This window comes from Fringilla coelebs, assembly GCF_963513975.1.
Source record: "Fringilla coelebs genome assembly, chromosome: 3".
Classification (NCBI taxonomy): Eukaryota; Metazoa; Chordata; class Aves; order Passeriformes; family Fringillidae; genus Fringilla; species Fringilla coelebs.
Genome location: NC_140030.1, coordinates 14678359 through 14690999, shown reverse-complemented (window position 1 = coordinate 14690999; position 12641 = coordinate 14678359). Strand labels below are relative to the sequence as shown.

The 12641-nt window shown below is 39.3% G+C and overlaps 1 protein-coding gene across 1 annotated transcript in view; it reads left to right on the top strand.

Annotated features, from left to right (window-relative positions):
* GREB1 (growth regulating estrogen receptor binding 1) overlaps positions 1–11980 on the top strand; it is a 54530-nt gene extending 42550 nt beyond the window's left edge. Inside the window, exons 25-32 of the mRNA XM_084203368.1 lie at positions 253–414; positions 2227–2431; positions 3267–3441; positions 4372–4590; positions 6881–7016; positions 7560–7760; positions 9318–9456; positions 11110–11980. Of these exons, the coding sequence (XP_084059494.1) occupies positions 253–414; positions 2227–2431; positions 3267–3441; positions 4372–4590; positions 6881–7016; positions 7560–7760; positions 9318–9456; positions 11110–11273 (1401 nt within the window). The 3' untranslated portion in view covers positions 11274–11980. The remainder of the gene's footprint in view (positions 1–252; positions 415–2226; positions 2432–3266; positions 3442–4371; positions 4591–6880; positions 7017–7559; positions 7761–9317; positions 9457–11109) is intronic.
* Positions 11981–12641: the final 661 nt, after the last annotated feature.

Below are 12641 nucleotides of genomic sequence, written 5' to 3'. Positions count from 1 at the left end.
AGTATTTGTACCATCTGCAAGATGAAACTGAAACAACAGTTTTAAAAGAGGGAATGCTTTAGTCTGTATTTTTTTAGTGTAAGCTCTAGCCTAGGGAATATTGCTTAACACTTATGAATAATGAAGTTAAATCTAATGTCATACAGTAAGTGGCTGTAATCTGTTCAGCAATGTTGAAAATGTATATAAACTACACTGATACCTTGTGGTTTGACTTTAACTGGAATTATAATTTTTTTTTCCCATCCTTAGATTTATGAGTCTACTCTGCATGCATTTGCCTTTTCCTATTCTATGCTGGGAGAAGAAATACAGCTGCATTTTATCATTCCAAAATCAAAGGAGCATCATTTTGTCTTTAGCCAGCCAGGAAGACAGTTGGAAAGTATGAGGCTACCGCTAGTCACAGATAAGGTAGCTGGATTATTTTTATTTATATTTATGGCCATATATAGGAGAAAGACGCCACCAATTTCAAAATTTGTTGAATGAGTATTGTCTATACTACTGTTCCTACTGTCAAGAGACAATGAAGATGTCCTTTTGCTAAACTTGTATTTTCTCCCAGAAAGGGATATGTGGAAAAAAAAAAATTTGAGACACCAAAAAGCTCTATCTTTTGGTCAGAGTCAAGGTTGATCCTTTGGTATAAACAGTCTTATCTGTGACAAAAAGTCTTTGGTTATGAGTTTAAGATGTTAAAGTGAAAATAGTTTCTGCAAAGAAACTCAAAGATGTTATTTCATTTATCATACCATTAGTATGAGGAAGCTTTTTTTTTTGTAGAGAAAAAGCAGTGGAATATTTATGCATTTATTCTGCATAAATGCTTAATTACTTTCATATAAAAGCAATGCTTTTATATGAAAGAATCTTAGTTATGGCTTCAAGACTGTATAAAGAATTACATGTCATGCTTGTAGAAGGGTATCTATTTGACAGGCTCTGACCACAGAATCACAGAATATGCTGAGTTGGAAGGGACCCACAAGGATCATTGAGCCCACCTGCTGGCCCTGCACTGCACCATCCCAGGAGTCACACCCTGTGCCTGAGAGCATTGTCCAAACACTGCTTGAGCTCTGTCAGGCTGGTGCTGTGACCACGTCCCTGGGGAGCCTGTTCCAGTGCCCAGCCACCCTCTGGGGGAAGAATAATTCCCTGATTTCCAACCTAAACCACCCCTGACACAACTTCAGGCCATTCCCTCAGGTCCTGTCACTGTCACCCCAGAGCAGAGATCAGTGCCTGCCCCTCCTTTTCCCCTCACAAAGAAGTTGTAACTGCAGTGAGGTCTCCCCTCATTTTCTTCAGAAAAAGTGACCTGAACAGAAAGAGTGACCTCAGCTACTCCTCACACAGCTTCCCCTCATGGCTCTTCACCATCTTTGCTGCCCTCCTTTGGACACTCTCTAATAGTATAATAGTTTTTCTTATATTGCTGTGCCCAAAACTGCACAGAATGTTCAAGGTGAGGCCACACTGGTGCAGAGATGTTGACCTTTACAGAGATTCCTGATGCCCACATCTAAGGTGAAGCTGTGCCTTGCTCAGGCCACACTGCTTGGAGTATTGAAGCAATCTGTGGAACAGCAGTAAGCAGTATAGCACTTCTATCCTGGAGAAAATAAGCTGCTTCCAATAAACAGTAATAAATCAATATCACCCTCCAGTTCAAGTTTTAAATAGAAGAACCAAGACAGCAACACAGCAGCAATGTAAGAATGACATCTCCTGCTCTCCCTCACCCAGTAAACTTGTGCTTGGCTACACAGTCAGAGCTCTGCACTGGGGCCTTGTGGATTGTTTTCTTGCTTCTGCCACCGACCTGGTCTGAGGCTTTGACATTTAAGAACTATTCTCCCTTTGCTTCTTTTTCTATTCCCTTGCTCCAGTCAGAGGAGTCGTACTGTAGTTTTGGAGTAAGGTGTTTCTTGCAGTCCTGTGTCATATGGACCTAAATCCTCTTCCAGATCTATCCTCAAGGTACCTCTGCACTTGGCAGGCCAAGGTTAGCAGTCCTGTCCATCCCACCACACTCTCATCGGTCAAATAAGCTAAATGATATTTCCAATTCTTATAAAAGTTGTTTATTTTCCTATCAAGGAAGTTTAAAATGTGTCACTTTGTCTAGTGTTAGTGTATCTGAATTATTCTCCTGAAGAATCTATTTCTCCTTTTTCAGTCCAGATTAATGCAGAAGCTCACACTTCTTTTTACCTGCAGAGTGAAGATTACATAAAAAGCCCCACTTTTACTCCCACCACTGGTCGTCATGAACATGGACTTTTCAATTTATATCATGCAATGGATGGAGCCAGTCATTTGCATGTTTTAGTTGTCAAGGAGTATGAAATGGCCATATATAAGAAGTATTGGCCCAACCACATCATGCTTGTTCTTCCAAGCATTTTCAACAGTGCAGGAGTAGGTAAGTGTAACAAAAGGTTCTAAAAAATGTGGACACACAACTTGGGTCCTTAGGTGTTGTTATTTGACAGTGCAATGTAGACCTACAGCTTGCAGCTGGGATGTTTGATCTGGTGATCTGGATTCCCCCTGAAGACAATGTGTCACAGCTGAAGATACACTTCTCTTAATCCAGGACACCTAGAACAAGCTCAACAAGTGTCACCCTAGAAATACTTAACTCTTCTATTGTCTTTGAAAGAAGCTGAGGGGGTTAAAGCTCAAATGGAGTTACTGACTCTGTTTCCTTGTGGAAATAAGTTGTGTGCTATTTGCATGGGCAGTGATGCTCTGGTTGGGTACATCCCTCAGGAAGGTTCTGCTAATATAACATCTGTGAAATATCCAAGCCTTTGCTTGTGCTGCTACAACACCTTACATACAGCAGTAGTGGCAAACATTCAAAGTAGATCATCAGGGACAATTTCCAGTGTCATTCACTGGAAAGCTGGTCAGTCAGCATCTCTAAATCTTTGCACTAAGAGATGCTAATGCACTAAGAGATGCTAATGAACACAATGTCACATGAAAAGAAGTAGTCACTAAATCCTTAAGACACTAGAAAATATTTACCACAGAAGTCAGGCCTCATTTTTCATCCTTCCCAATGTGGTTCTTTAAGTCACTTGCTTGGCAAGTGGCAAAGCAAGTTGGTTCTGGGTGGTGGGGGGTTAAAATCTTCAGAGTGATTTATACCCTTGTCTGTGCAGAAACACTAACTTCAAAAGGCTTCTGAGTTAAAAGCAAACAGTTTCTGCCCCTATTTTTAATCTGGTGGTTTATGCCCATGGTTTCAGGTGCTGCACACTTCCTGATTAAAGAATTGTCTTATCATAACCTGGAGCTTGAACGGAATCGGCAGGAAGAGCTGGGGATAAAACCCCAGGATATTTGGCCTTTCATTGTCATTTCAGATGACTCCTGTGTTATGTGGAATGCAGTAGAAGTTGATTGTTCAGGAGACAGGAAAAGGTAAATAGTGTAATGTATGCTTTTTCATCTGATCTCCTTTAACCTTTCTCTGCATGTAGTTTTGAAATGATTTTGGCTACACTACAGCTTCTACCCTGTACAAGCAGGGAATTATATTTGCCAAAGGAGAGTACTTTCCTAGGTATCTGTCTTTGCATAGCATGTAGTGTAGTTCCTGTTGTTCATTCCTGTCCCCTGAGGATTTATGTGCCCTGCAGTCATTGCTGTTGAAGCTAGAGTTACTTGGACTGCAGATTTCAGACTCTGTAAGCACTCCCTGATACACTGGACAGCAGGGACACTCACGTGTCCATTTTTCACCAGATTTTTCTAGGGAAGCTAAATGACAGTTCTGTGCAAGTTGTGTAACTGATTTCTTTGGCTCTTTTGTCAGTCCCAATCTGTGTGCCTCCTTTTTGAGTTCCCCAAATCCCTGAACTAGCATTTTTTGTTTTCATTGCTTTAGAATATTGTTTGTGCTAGATATTTTCATCTATTTCATGAACAGACTATGCAGAATTTACAGCAAACTTTCAGAGAGAATGACACTCAATGAAAACAGATTTATTGACTCTAGGGGTGGGCTAGAAGGATCTTAATAGTTTGTGCTTAAGTTATGGCACAAGTCAGCAGCTCTCCAAGATTCATTGGAATATTATCTGGGTAACTTTAAAAGTTTACATATCTGAGTGAATATTTTGAGAGATGTAGACTCAGTTCCAGATCTGTCATATCAGTCCCCACCACATAATCACTAGTAATTTTAACTATAGCGAGAAATAAAAAAATACAGTAAAGTAAGACAACATTGAAGTTATCTACCTGAAAGTCATAACAATTTCCAACTGTTAAGAATTGCTCTTCGGCTGAAAGAGATTCTGAATGTTCTCTGTATATTTTAAAATTAACACATTTTCATAATTATTGTAGTGACTATACATGGACTGAAAGGAATGTTTCCCTGAAGCAAATTCTGCAACACATTGAAGCAACTCCCAATGTCACTCATTATGCCCTAATTGGAATGAGGAAATGGTCCAGTAAAACAAACAGTGCTGAGATCAAGGAACCATTCTCCTGCTGCCACGTGCATGACTTCATTATGCTGAATGTGGATCTGACACAGAATGTACAGTACAATCAGAACAGGTAAGTCAATCAGGAGCACTTTTCAGCAGAGGTGATAAACCAAATAAAGGAAGTTTTTTACAAAAACAAACCAAGCCTAAACAAAGCTCTTGTTTTTTTTAGGGAGGTTGTGAATGGCATACAGACAGTTTTTGTTTTCTTACTAGTGATTCAAATCCTTCCCAGGCGGCCAGAAATTGGAAAAAGACATTAATTTCTATAGTTCCAAATAAAACAGTGATAACAAAGTGACAGCATAGACATAGAAGCAGTGTACTCTGCAGTACTGGTCTACTCCAAGTGGCCTTTGGTAAATAATGTACTTCCCTTCTTGTCTGCCTAACTGCTCTCCCTTCCAAAGGAAACAGGGGTATATGAATGATTGGTGCATAACCAAATCTCATTCTGATATATATATCTGGGCTTTTTACCCTGAGTAGCACAACACTGCAGCATACCACATGTGTGCTCATCAGGACAATCAGAAGAAAAGAATAAATAAGTCTTGTTCACATTGGTGGTTGTTTCTCACATTCGGCTGTCTCAGAAATCCCACTTTTTCTGTTATTGTGCCACTTAGGATGTATCAGATTATAATTTTGTCATGCACAGCATTACCACAGTTAACAGAACTGTATTCACTAGGTACATAGTCTCACAGAATTTCACTGATCTGTGTGAAATAAACTGTGGGTTTCCTCCCATTTCTGAGGGACATGCATTATAACACCAGAATGAAGTGTATATATATCACTAGAGGTGGGATTCACTTGTCTAAAACTAGTCTTTCAGTGCTTTAGAATATAGAAGACATCCATATGGGGCTGGCAGGTATGACATGAAATGTGTGGTTTTCTGTAAGCTGGGTGGGATAGCCCAGGTAATTATAAAATGGCTCTACACAGCTACACTTAGGTAACTGAACATCAGACACTGTGCTTTTCAGAAGAACTCTGCTAACTCAGGAAGATATCTTTTGAGGCCCAAGCATGCTTTAACTGCAGGGAAGCATTCTGCATTCATTATTTTCTGAATAAACAGATGTTCTATATTGCTGTTGTCACCAGCCTGGCATCTTAAAAGAACAAACTTGCCCCTGTGCATCTCTTAGTAGAGAACTGTGCTCCCAGGCTGCCTGTGTTACCTTATGAAGCGTTATGTGTGAAGGGCAAATGGAGACAATGACAATAAAGCAAAATGATATGAGTACAAGCAACAATGCTAAAATGTCAGGAATGCCACATCATACCACCCATTTCCTGCCTCTGTCTTTGAACCACAGGAGGCTCAGGTTAATGCTGTGTGGGTACTGCTGACTGTGAAGTATTGTATGGCATTCCAAGCCTGGGCAAGGAAAGAGGTACATTTTAAACCCAGAGACAGTTACATCAGGGATATCAAATAACCATGTAGATATTGCTAGGATCAAAGACAAACTTTAGAAACCTATAACTGAATGCCATGTTTCTCACTGATGGTGACTGTTGCACTGATTGCTCAGTTAGCTTAAATTCAAGCCCTGGATGTCAATCCAATGGTTCTGCACATCATCCTGTTTCCTTTGTAATAAATATATTCAAAATGGAGAACTGAGTCTGAATTTTCCAGAGATCAGAGTATTTGAATTTAGTCAGCTTTAGGAGTTTACCTTTTATTCTGTTCCCTCATATTTTTTAAATGAATCAAATTTAGCTCAGGGATGTTTGGCCTCATTCTGCTTAGTCCTTTCCTGTGTCTCAGCAGTTCTCTTGTATAAAGACTCCCTCCCTTCAAATAGTTTTTGTTTCTAAAATAAAATGACATTAGTTCTGTAGAGGAACACTGAAAAAATTGCTAGCTATTCATATTCTGAGGGGAAAATGAGTAGTCAGATACTTTTGTGCATTTGATAAATCAAATGTAAGGCCTCATCCATTTCCTTGGTAGTCCAAGGAATTAATTTCCTGGACTGTATTTGGGGTAGTAATGTCTGTAGCAATTTCTTCTGGCTCCATCGTTGTAGTAAAAGGCAAAAAAATGTTTTAACTCCTGGGTATTTTCCTTAGCAATTTACTGCCTTTCCACTTTATGCTTTTGATCCTTTCCCTCCCTAAGTGCTTTTCTCCCTCATTCTGGTCTTCTCAAACTGATGCTAACCTAGTTTATTACTGGAAAGCTGAAGCCCCTTTCCCCAACTGATAGGCACTGGTGGAGGGTCAGTATGTTTGATACCTGTCCTTTCTATGGTGCTGATCAAAGGCTCTGAGTGCTTGTTTTTGTCAGTGTGTGATGAGGAACATTCTTCTGACCTGCTATGATTTTTTCTTTCCAGATTTACATGTGATGATGTTGACTTCAACTTGCGTGTCCACAGTGCGGGCCTCCTCATCTGTCGGTTCAACCACTTCAGTGTCATGAAAAAGCAAATTGCAGTTGGAGGACAACGATCCTTCCACATCAAGTCTAAGGTGGGAACTGAGACCTCTGTGGCACTGTTGTTAAAATCCTGTTTTCCTTTTTTGTCTTTTTTAACTAGGAGACCTGAGGTATTTTGGTGCATCATCTGTTGCCAGTAATGGGGTATGTCTGCCACGTGGGGCTTTTTTCAGTTATTTTTTTTCTGAAATCCACAATATTACTGTCATAAATACAACTTTTCTTAATAATTTTCCTTCAAAACTTCAAAAAACACATAAAGTGTCTCTTTGCAATCCAAGTAACCAATCACTGTGTGGATTTTATCTACAGCTATAGAATTGCTCAACTTCATGAGACTTCGTAAGTAGGAGTACTTTGACTTTAAAGAAGAAACCTCAAAGACTATAAACACAAATATAATTTTATGAAACTGAAACTGTTTTGGTAGCAGATATTTTTTGCTGAATAACTTTTCTTCTTATGTAAAACTTAGATTTGTAGGGTAGACATGTATTTCATACAAACCAGAATGCACATAAGTACAACTTGATTGATTAAGATTGATCTGTATGAGAAATATTTTTTCCTCACAGGTGTCTGACAATCCAGTTTCAATCTCCCCTGCTCAGTACATTTGTGCTCCTGACAGCAAGCACACCTTCTTGGCAGCACCTGCTCAGTTGCTTCTTGAAAAGTATCTCCAGTACCACAGCCATCGCTTCTTCCCTCTCTCACTGAAGAATTATAGCCATCCAGTGCTGTCTGTGGACTGCTACCTTAACTTAGGACCACAGGTACTGAACAAAACTATCTCCAATAGCTCTAGAAATGTGTAGGCTCTGTTTTGGATGGGTTATTGATGTGTTTCTTTGAAGAATGAGGTACATTCCTGTAATGTTAAAATTGAATTCTGAGTTCCATAGAGATATTTTCAGAGGCTTCAACTAAAGTACATGGAGAGAAATCCCAGAATTGTCCTAAATATTAATATAGTCTGTGAAGTGTTTTCTCAATCTGCTGTATTTTGGCTCTTCCTACAGAAAATTTCTTCCACAAGAGGGTTTTACAAATACTAGATAACCCTTAGAAAGCACTTCAAATACACAGATGTTTTAGACTGATAAGCTGAGGCAGAGAATCAAATACTAGACAACCAGTGGGAATGGGAGAAGCTGACATTAGGTCTCAGGAGCTGTTGGCTCTCTCTGATGAGTCTGGATCTAAAGCCAAGGTTGTAATTCAACTCAAATATGTCAATAGAAATTTGGTGCTAGGGTGGTGTGGTTCAGGAAAGAAGGACTGTTTTTATCTCTTCACTGAGTACCAAAGGAAATTTTAGGTTTACTGAACTTCTCTTCCAAAGAGTTGTGCAATAACCTTCCCATGTATACTGGTCCCACAACATTTTGAGTTCTTAGGCTTTTGTTTCTACCATGTTTGGAAAAACAAGCTTTGTTGGAGGGCATTGTACTGTTACTGTCTTCATCCATTGCATCCTTTCAGCTCTAACCCATTCAGCATATGAAATTATTTCAATTTCATTCTGGAATTGCTGCCTGAACTGTAATATGATACAACAGGATTGAAGGAATATGGAATAGGCATATTGGTCCAGAGTCTTAGTTGCTGAGGTTCAGCCTTCCTGCTCCACTCAATCATGCTGATCCGTGCCAGATGAGGATGTATCCCACCTAAGTAGTACAGTTTGAAACAAAGCCATGTGTGGAAGATTCCCTTAATCTGAATTTATAAACCCTGAAAGAGTGCTGTAAATATTCCTGTTCCTAGTGCATTTCAGGAGTAGCCATAAAAACAAACTAGGCAAGAGGAAACCTCATAAATTCATGTATATGAATAACTCTACTGACTTGAGTAATCCTTGAGTAATCATAATGTAAATGAAATTTGGAATTTCTAAGGGTTCTTTTCATGTCTGATTGTAGAGTTATTGTATTTACTCACATATAAATAAAATGTGCTGGGCAGGTCACAGTATTATGGTTGTGAGGAGCTATTGTTACTGCAGCTTTCAAACTCTATCACATCAAAACATAATAATAATAACAACAACAACTATTATTATTATTATTATATTATTTATTATTATTATTATTATTATTATTATTATTATTATTATTATTATTATTATTATTATTATTATTATTATTATTATTATTCTGAATTGTGCTTATGTATATTGTTAATAAGTAGTACTATGTTTTGGAAGGAACTATAAAGCTCACAATATTTGGTGTTGGAAAGAAAGTCTGAATTTGAATCAAGTGCAGATACTGGAAGTTTCATATGGAAGCTCTAAAGATGCTAATTTTTTTCCACCCTCTCCCAATCAGATTTCAGTTTGCTACGTGAGTTCTCGGCCTCATTCTCTGAATATCAGTTCCTCTGGTTTGACATTTAGTGGTCTTCTGCTGTACCTCTGTGACTCCTTTGTTGTAGCTAGCTTTTTGAAGAAGTTTCATTTTCTTAAAGGTGAGCTGCAATAATTTTATTACAAAGAATTAGGTGACATGGTCTCTGAGAATGTGGGGGAAATCTATTTTATCTGTGTTTTAAATCTATTATATTTATTTAATATATATGCATTTATGCATATATGCATGTATTCATATTCATCTTTATATGTCCCACCCAACTTTGATGCCTGATCATGCTGGCTCTGCACTGCAGTAAACTGGTATATAGCAGTGCTATAAGTTCTGCAGATTTCTATGTGGGAGGGAATGTTGGATCCATATCATCATGCCTAAACTATGTGCACAGCTCCTTACTCTGTTTGAAAACTGAGCATTGAAGATTTATGCATGAAGCACTTGCCTACTGTGTTCTTGCAGCTTTTCTAAATTTCGATAGAAAATAGGTGATTGACAAGCATCTATCAAAATCTATTTCCTATTTTTAGAAATAGAAACTGGCTCGTGTAAGATTTATTCCTGATACCCAGTTTTTCCATGTAAACCTTATGATGCTGTGCAGCAGTGGAGACAACTAACTTCCACTTGTGTTGTAGTCACATTGCAAACTTCTTTTGGATCCTTCTGCTGCTATCTTAGGCATTTGGTGCTCTGGGGCTTTGTTTCTCTCAGCTAGAACTGTCACTGGGAGAAGAGCACCGTGGTTAGTGCCTCTTGAAACTGGCAGAGTTGTTATAAACTGCTGTGTTCTTCATTGCAGCTAAAACAGAGGCTACAAGTCAGTCTCATTTTGCATAAACCAGTCAATTTTTATATCATGTAGCATGAAGTGTGTTTGCTTTGGGATTTCTCCATCTCCCCTGGCAGTCTGCTTGATTTTCTAACCCGTCACATAAGAATTAAACACCATGTGACTCTCTGTCTTGTTTCTTTTTATTATATCCACAGGATTTTTTTTTTGTCTTGGGTGTTACCACTTACCTCACCATTTCTCGTTTAGATTACTGTATGCTGGTGAGGTAATTATTTCTCTTAAAGGAGGACTTTCTCAGAAGCCATGAAGCCATGCATGCAAGTTAAAGTGATTTTCAGCATGCCAGACAGGACAGTTGGCATTGGTTACTGAAGTATCATGTTTTAGTTTGGCATTCTGGGTTTGCTTGTGTCTGTAGCCACATAGACCAGATTCTTTCTTGCCAGCACATGAGTTTACCAATCCAAAAGCCACTAAAATTTGTGATTAAAGACATGTTTAGACCACTTCTGGGCAGCAAAGCACGAAGAGCTTAGTCAGCCACCACAGTGATTGACATGTGGGTTTTGCTGAGTGAGGGTTTCATGCAACAAAGGTAATGATCAGGAGGGCTACAACAGGAATGGATGTAGGGCTTTTATCTGGTTTGCTGTCAGGATCCATCATGACCTTCTTAGACCTGACAGTTTTACCTTTCCTACCCTAAGGATCATGGAAAGTGCTTCTAGTCTTGTTTACTAGGTGATTATGAGGTACCTCAGGTTACACAAGAAGATCCTGACAAGGCAGCTGAACACAGCTCTCCTCAAGCCCCGCCTGAGGGGTTTAATTTTCTCCCAAGCCCATTTGTAACTCCTGATGTGAAAGCAGTGGAGTTCTCCATGCAGGTGGTGGGAGGTGGGTGATCTCAGAACAAGGGGGATACTCACGTGAGTTTCTCTTGAACTGTTTGCCCAGGTGCCACCCTGTGTGTGATCTGCCAGGACCGCAATTCTCTCCGCCAGACTGTCGTCCGGTTGGAGCTGGAAGACGAATGGCAGTTCCGCCTGCGGGACGAATTCCAGACTGCCAACGCCAAAGAGGACAGACCGCTTTTCTTCCTGACTGGACGACACATTTAACTGAAAAGAGACACACTTCCTGAATGACACAAGACTCTAATTGCCACCATCTCATGAAATTACTTTTGAGAGGTTCTGCTTTCCGAACAGAAACAGGACTGTTTTCTGTTGTTTATTAGAATGATATCTAAATCAGACAGCTTAAGATCATATTTACAAACATTGAAGTGACTTTTCTAATTTAATGTTCTGATGGAAATCATCCCTAATTCTTGATAGAGACACAGAGACTTACGTGGTGGAAAGCATTTCATAGCAGAAGAGAGGTCAACGAGTGCACTTCTTCTGTGGTAAAGAAGACCACATGCAAGTTCATAAAGAAAAGGGTTAGGAATCTTTTTGCACATTCCAGAAATAGGAAATGTATATTTAGGTCCAGGTTCTGGTTTACAAGTCTTATTTATCAAACAGTCAGCATAGGGCAACAGGAGTTGGCACAGCTCTGTTGTATACTGCTTCTGACTGATCCAGGTAGGCTTTTTACATGAAGATTTGTAAAGTGTATTTCTTTAACAGTAGGATCTCAGTTGAAGCTTTAATTTTTGGAATAAGTGCCACACTGGATAGTTTTACCGTGCAGGACTGTTGGAGTAGAAGACTAATTATATGTCTGGTTTTATTAGCATAAGGAAGAGAGTTAACAAGATAGATGGTAAAATGAGATCTGAACATTTAAACCTGAAACTGATATTAACTTGAATAACTGAAGAGATCAAATGATGGGACTGACCTGCAAGTGATTTATTTCTAGAACAGTGATGTTTTGTGACTAAATTGTAGACTGGCTGTAGACTTCAAGCTGAGGCAAGTGCACTCAGGAAAGCCTATGAAATGGTTCTAACACACTCCCAATACACTTTCTGGGGATATTTTCTTGCCAAGGTGCTTCAAAGGAGTGAGAAAATGGAGATTACAATGCTGAGAAATTCAGGTGAAAATCTAAATCATGTTTTTGAACAGCACCGGGCATTGTGGTATTTCGTATGCTCTAAATGTTAAATCAGTGGTCACTGTCCTTGTCTCGGTGTTTGGGAATGCTGAGCTGCAACTTCCCATTTGTCTTTATGGAATCAGTGTTAATGTCACTCAGTCAAGGTGTAGGAAGGATGAGTATAGACATTGTCAGAGGATATCTAATATTTGGGCAGGCCTTTCTTGCTGGATACACCAAGGAGGGGATCCTTGGCTTTGTACAGATGAAATGCCATTGGGAGGCTGAGCCTGTTACAGTACTGGCCTTGAAACGCAGGCATCAGCATGGCTGTGCCAGAGAGCTAATTTAGGTTAATTACAGAGGAATTGTAAGTTCTGTAAGTTGTGAATTCTGTAAGAGATGTGGATTGCTATCTACAAGGAAACTGCTGGCAA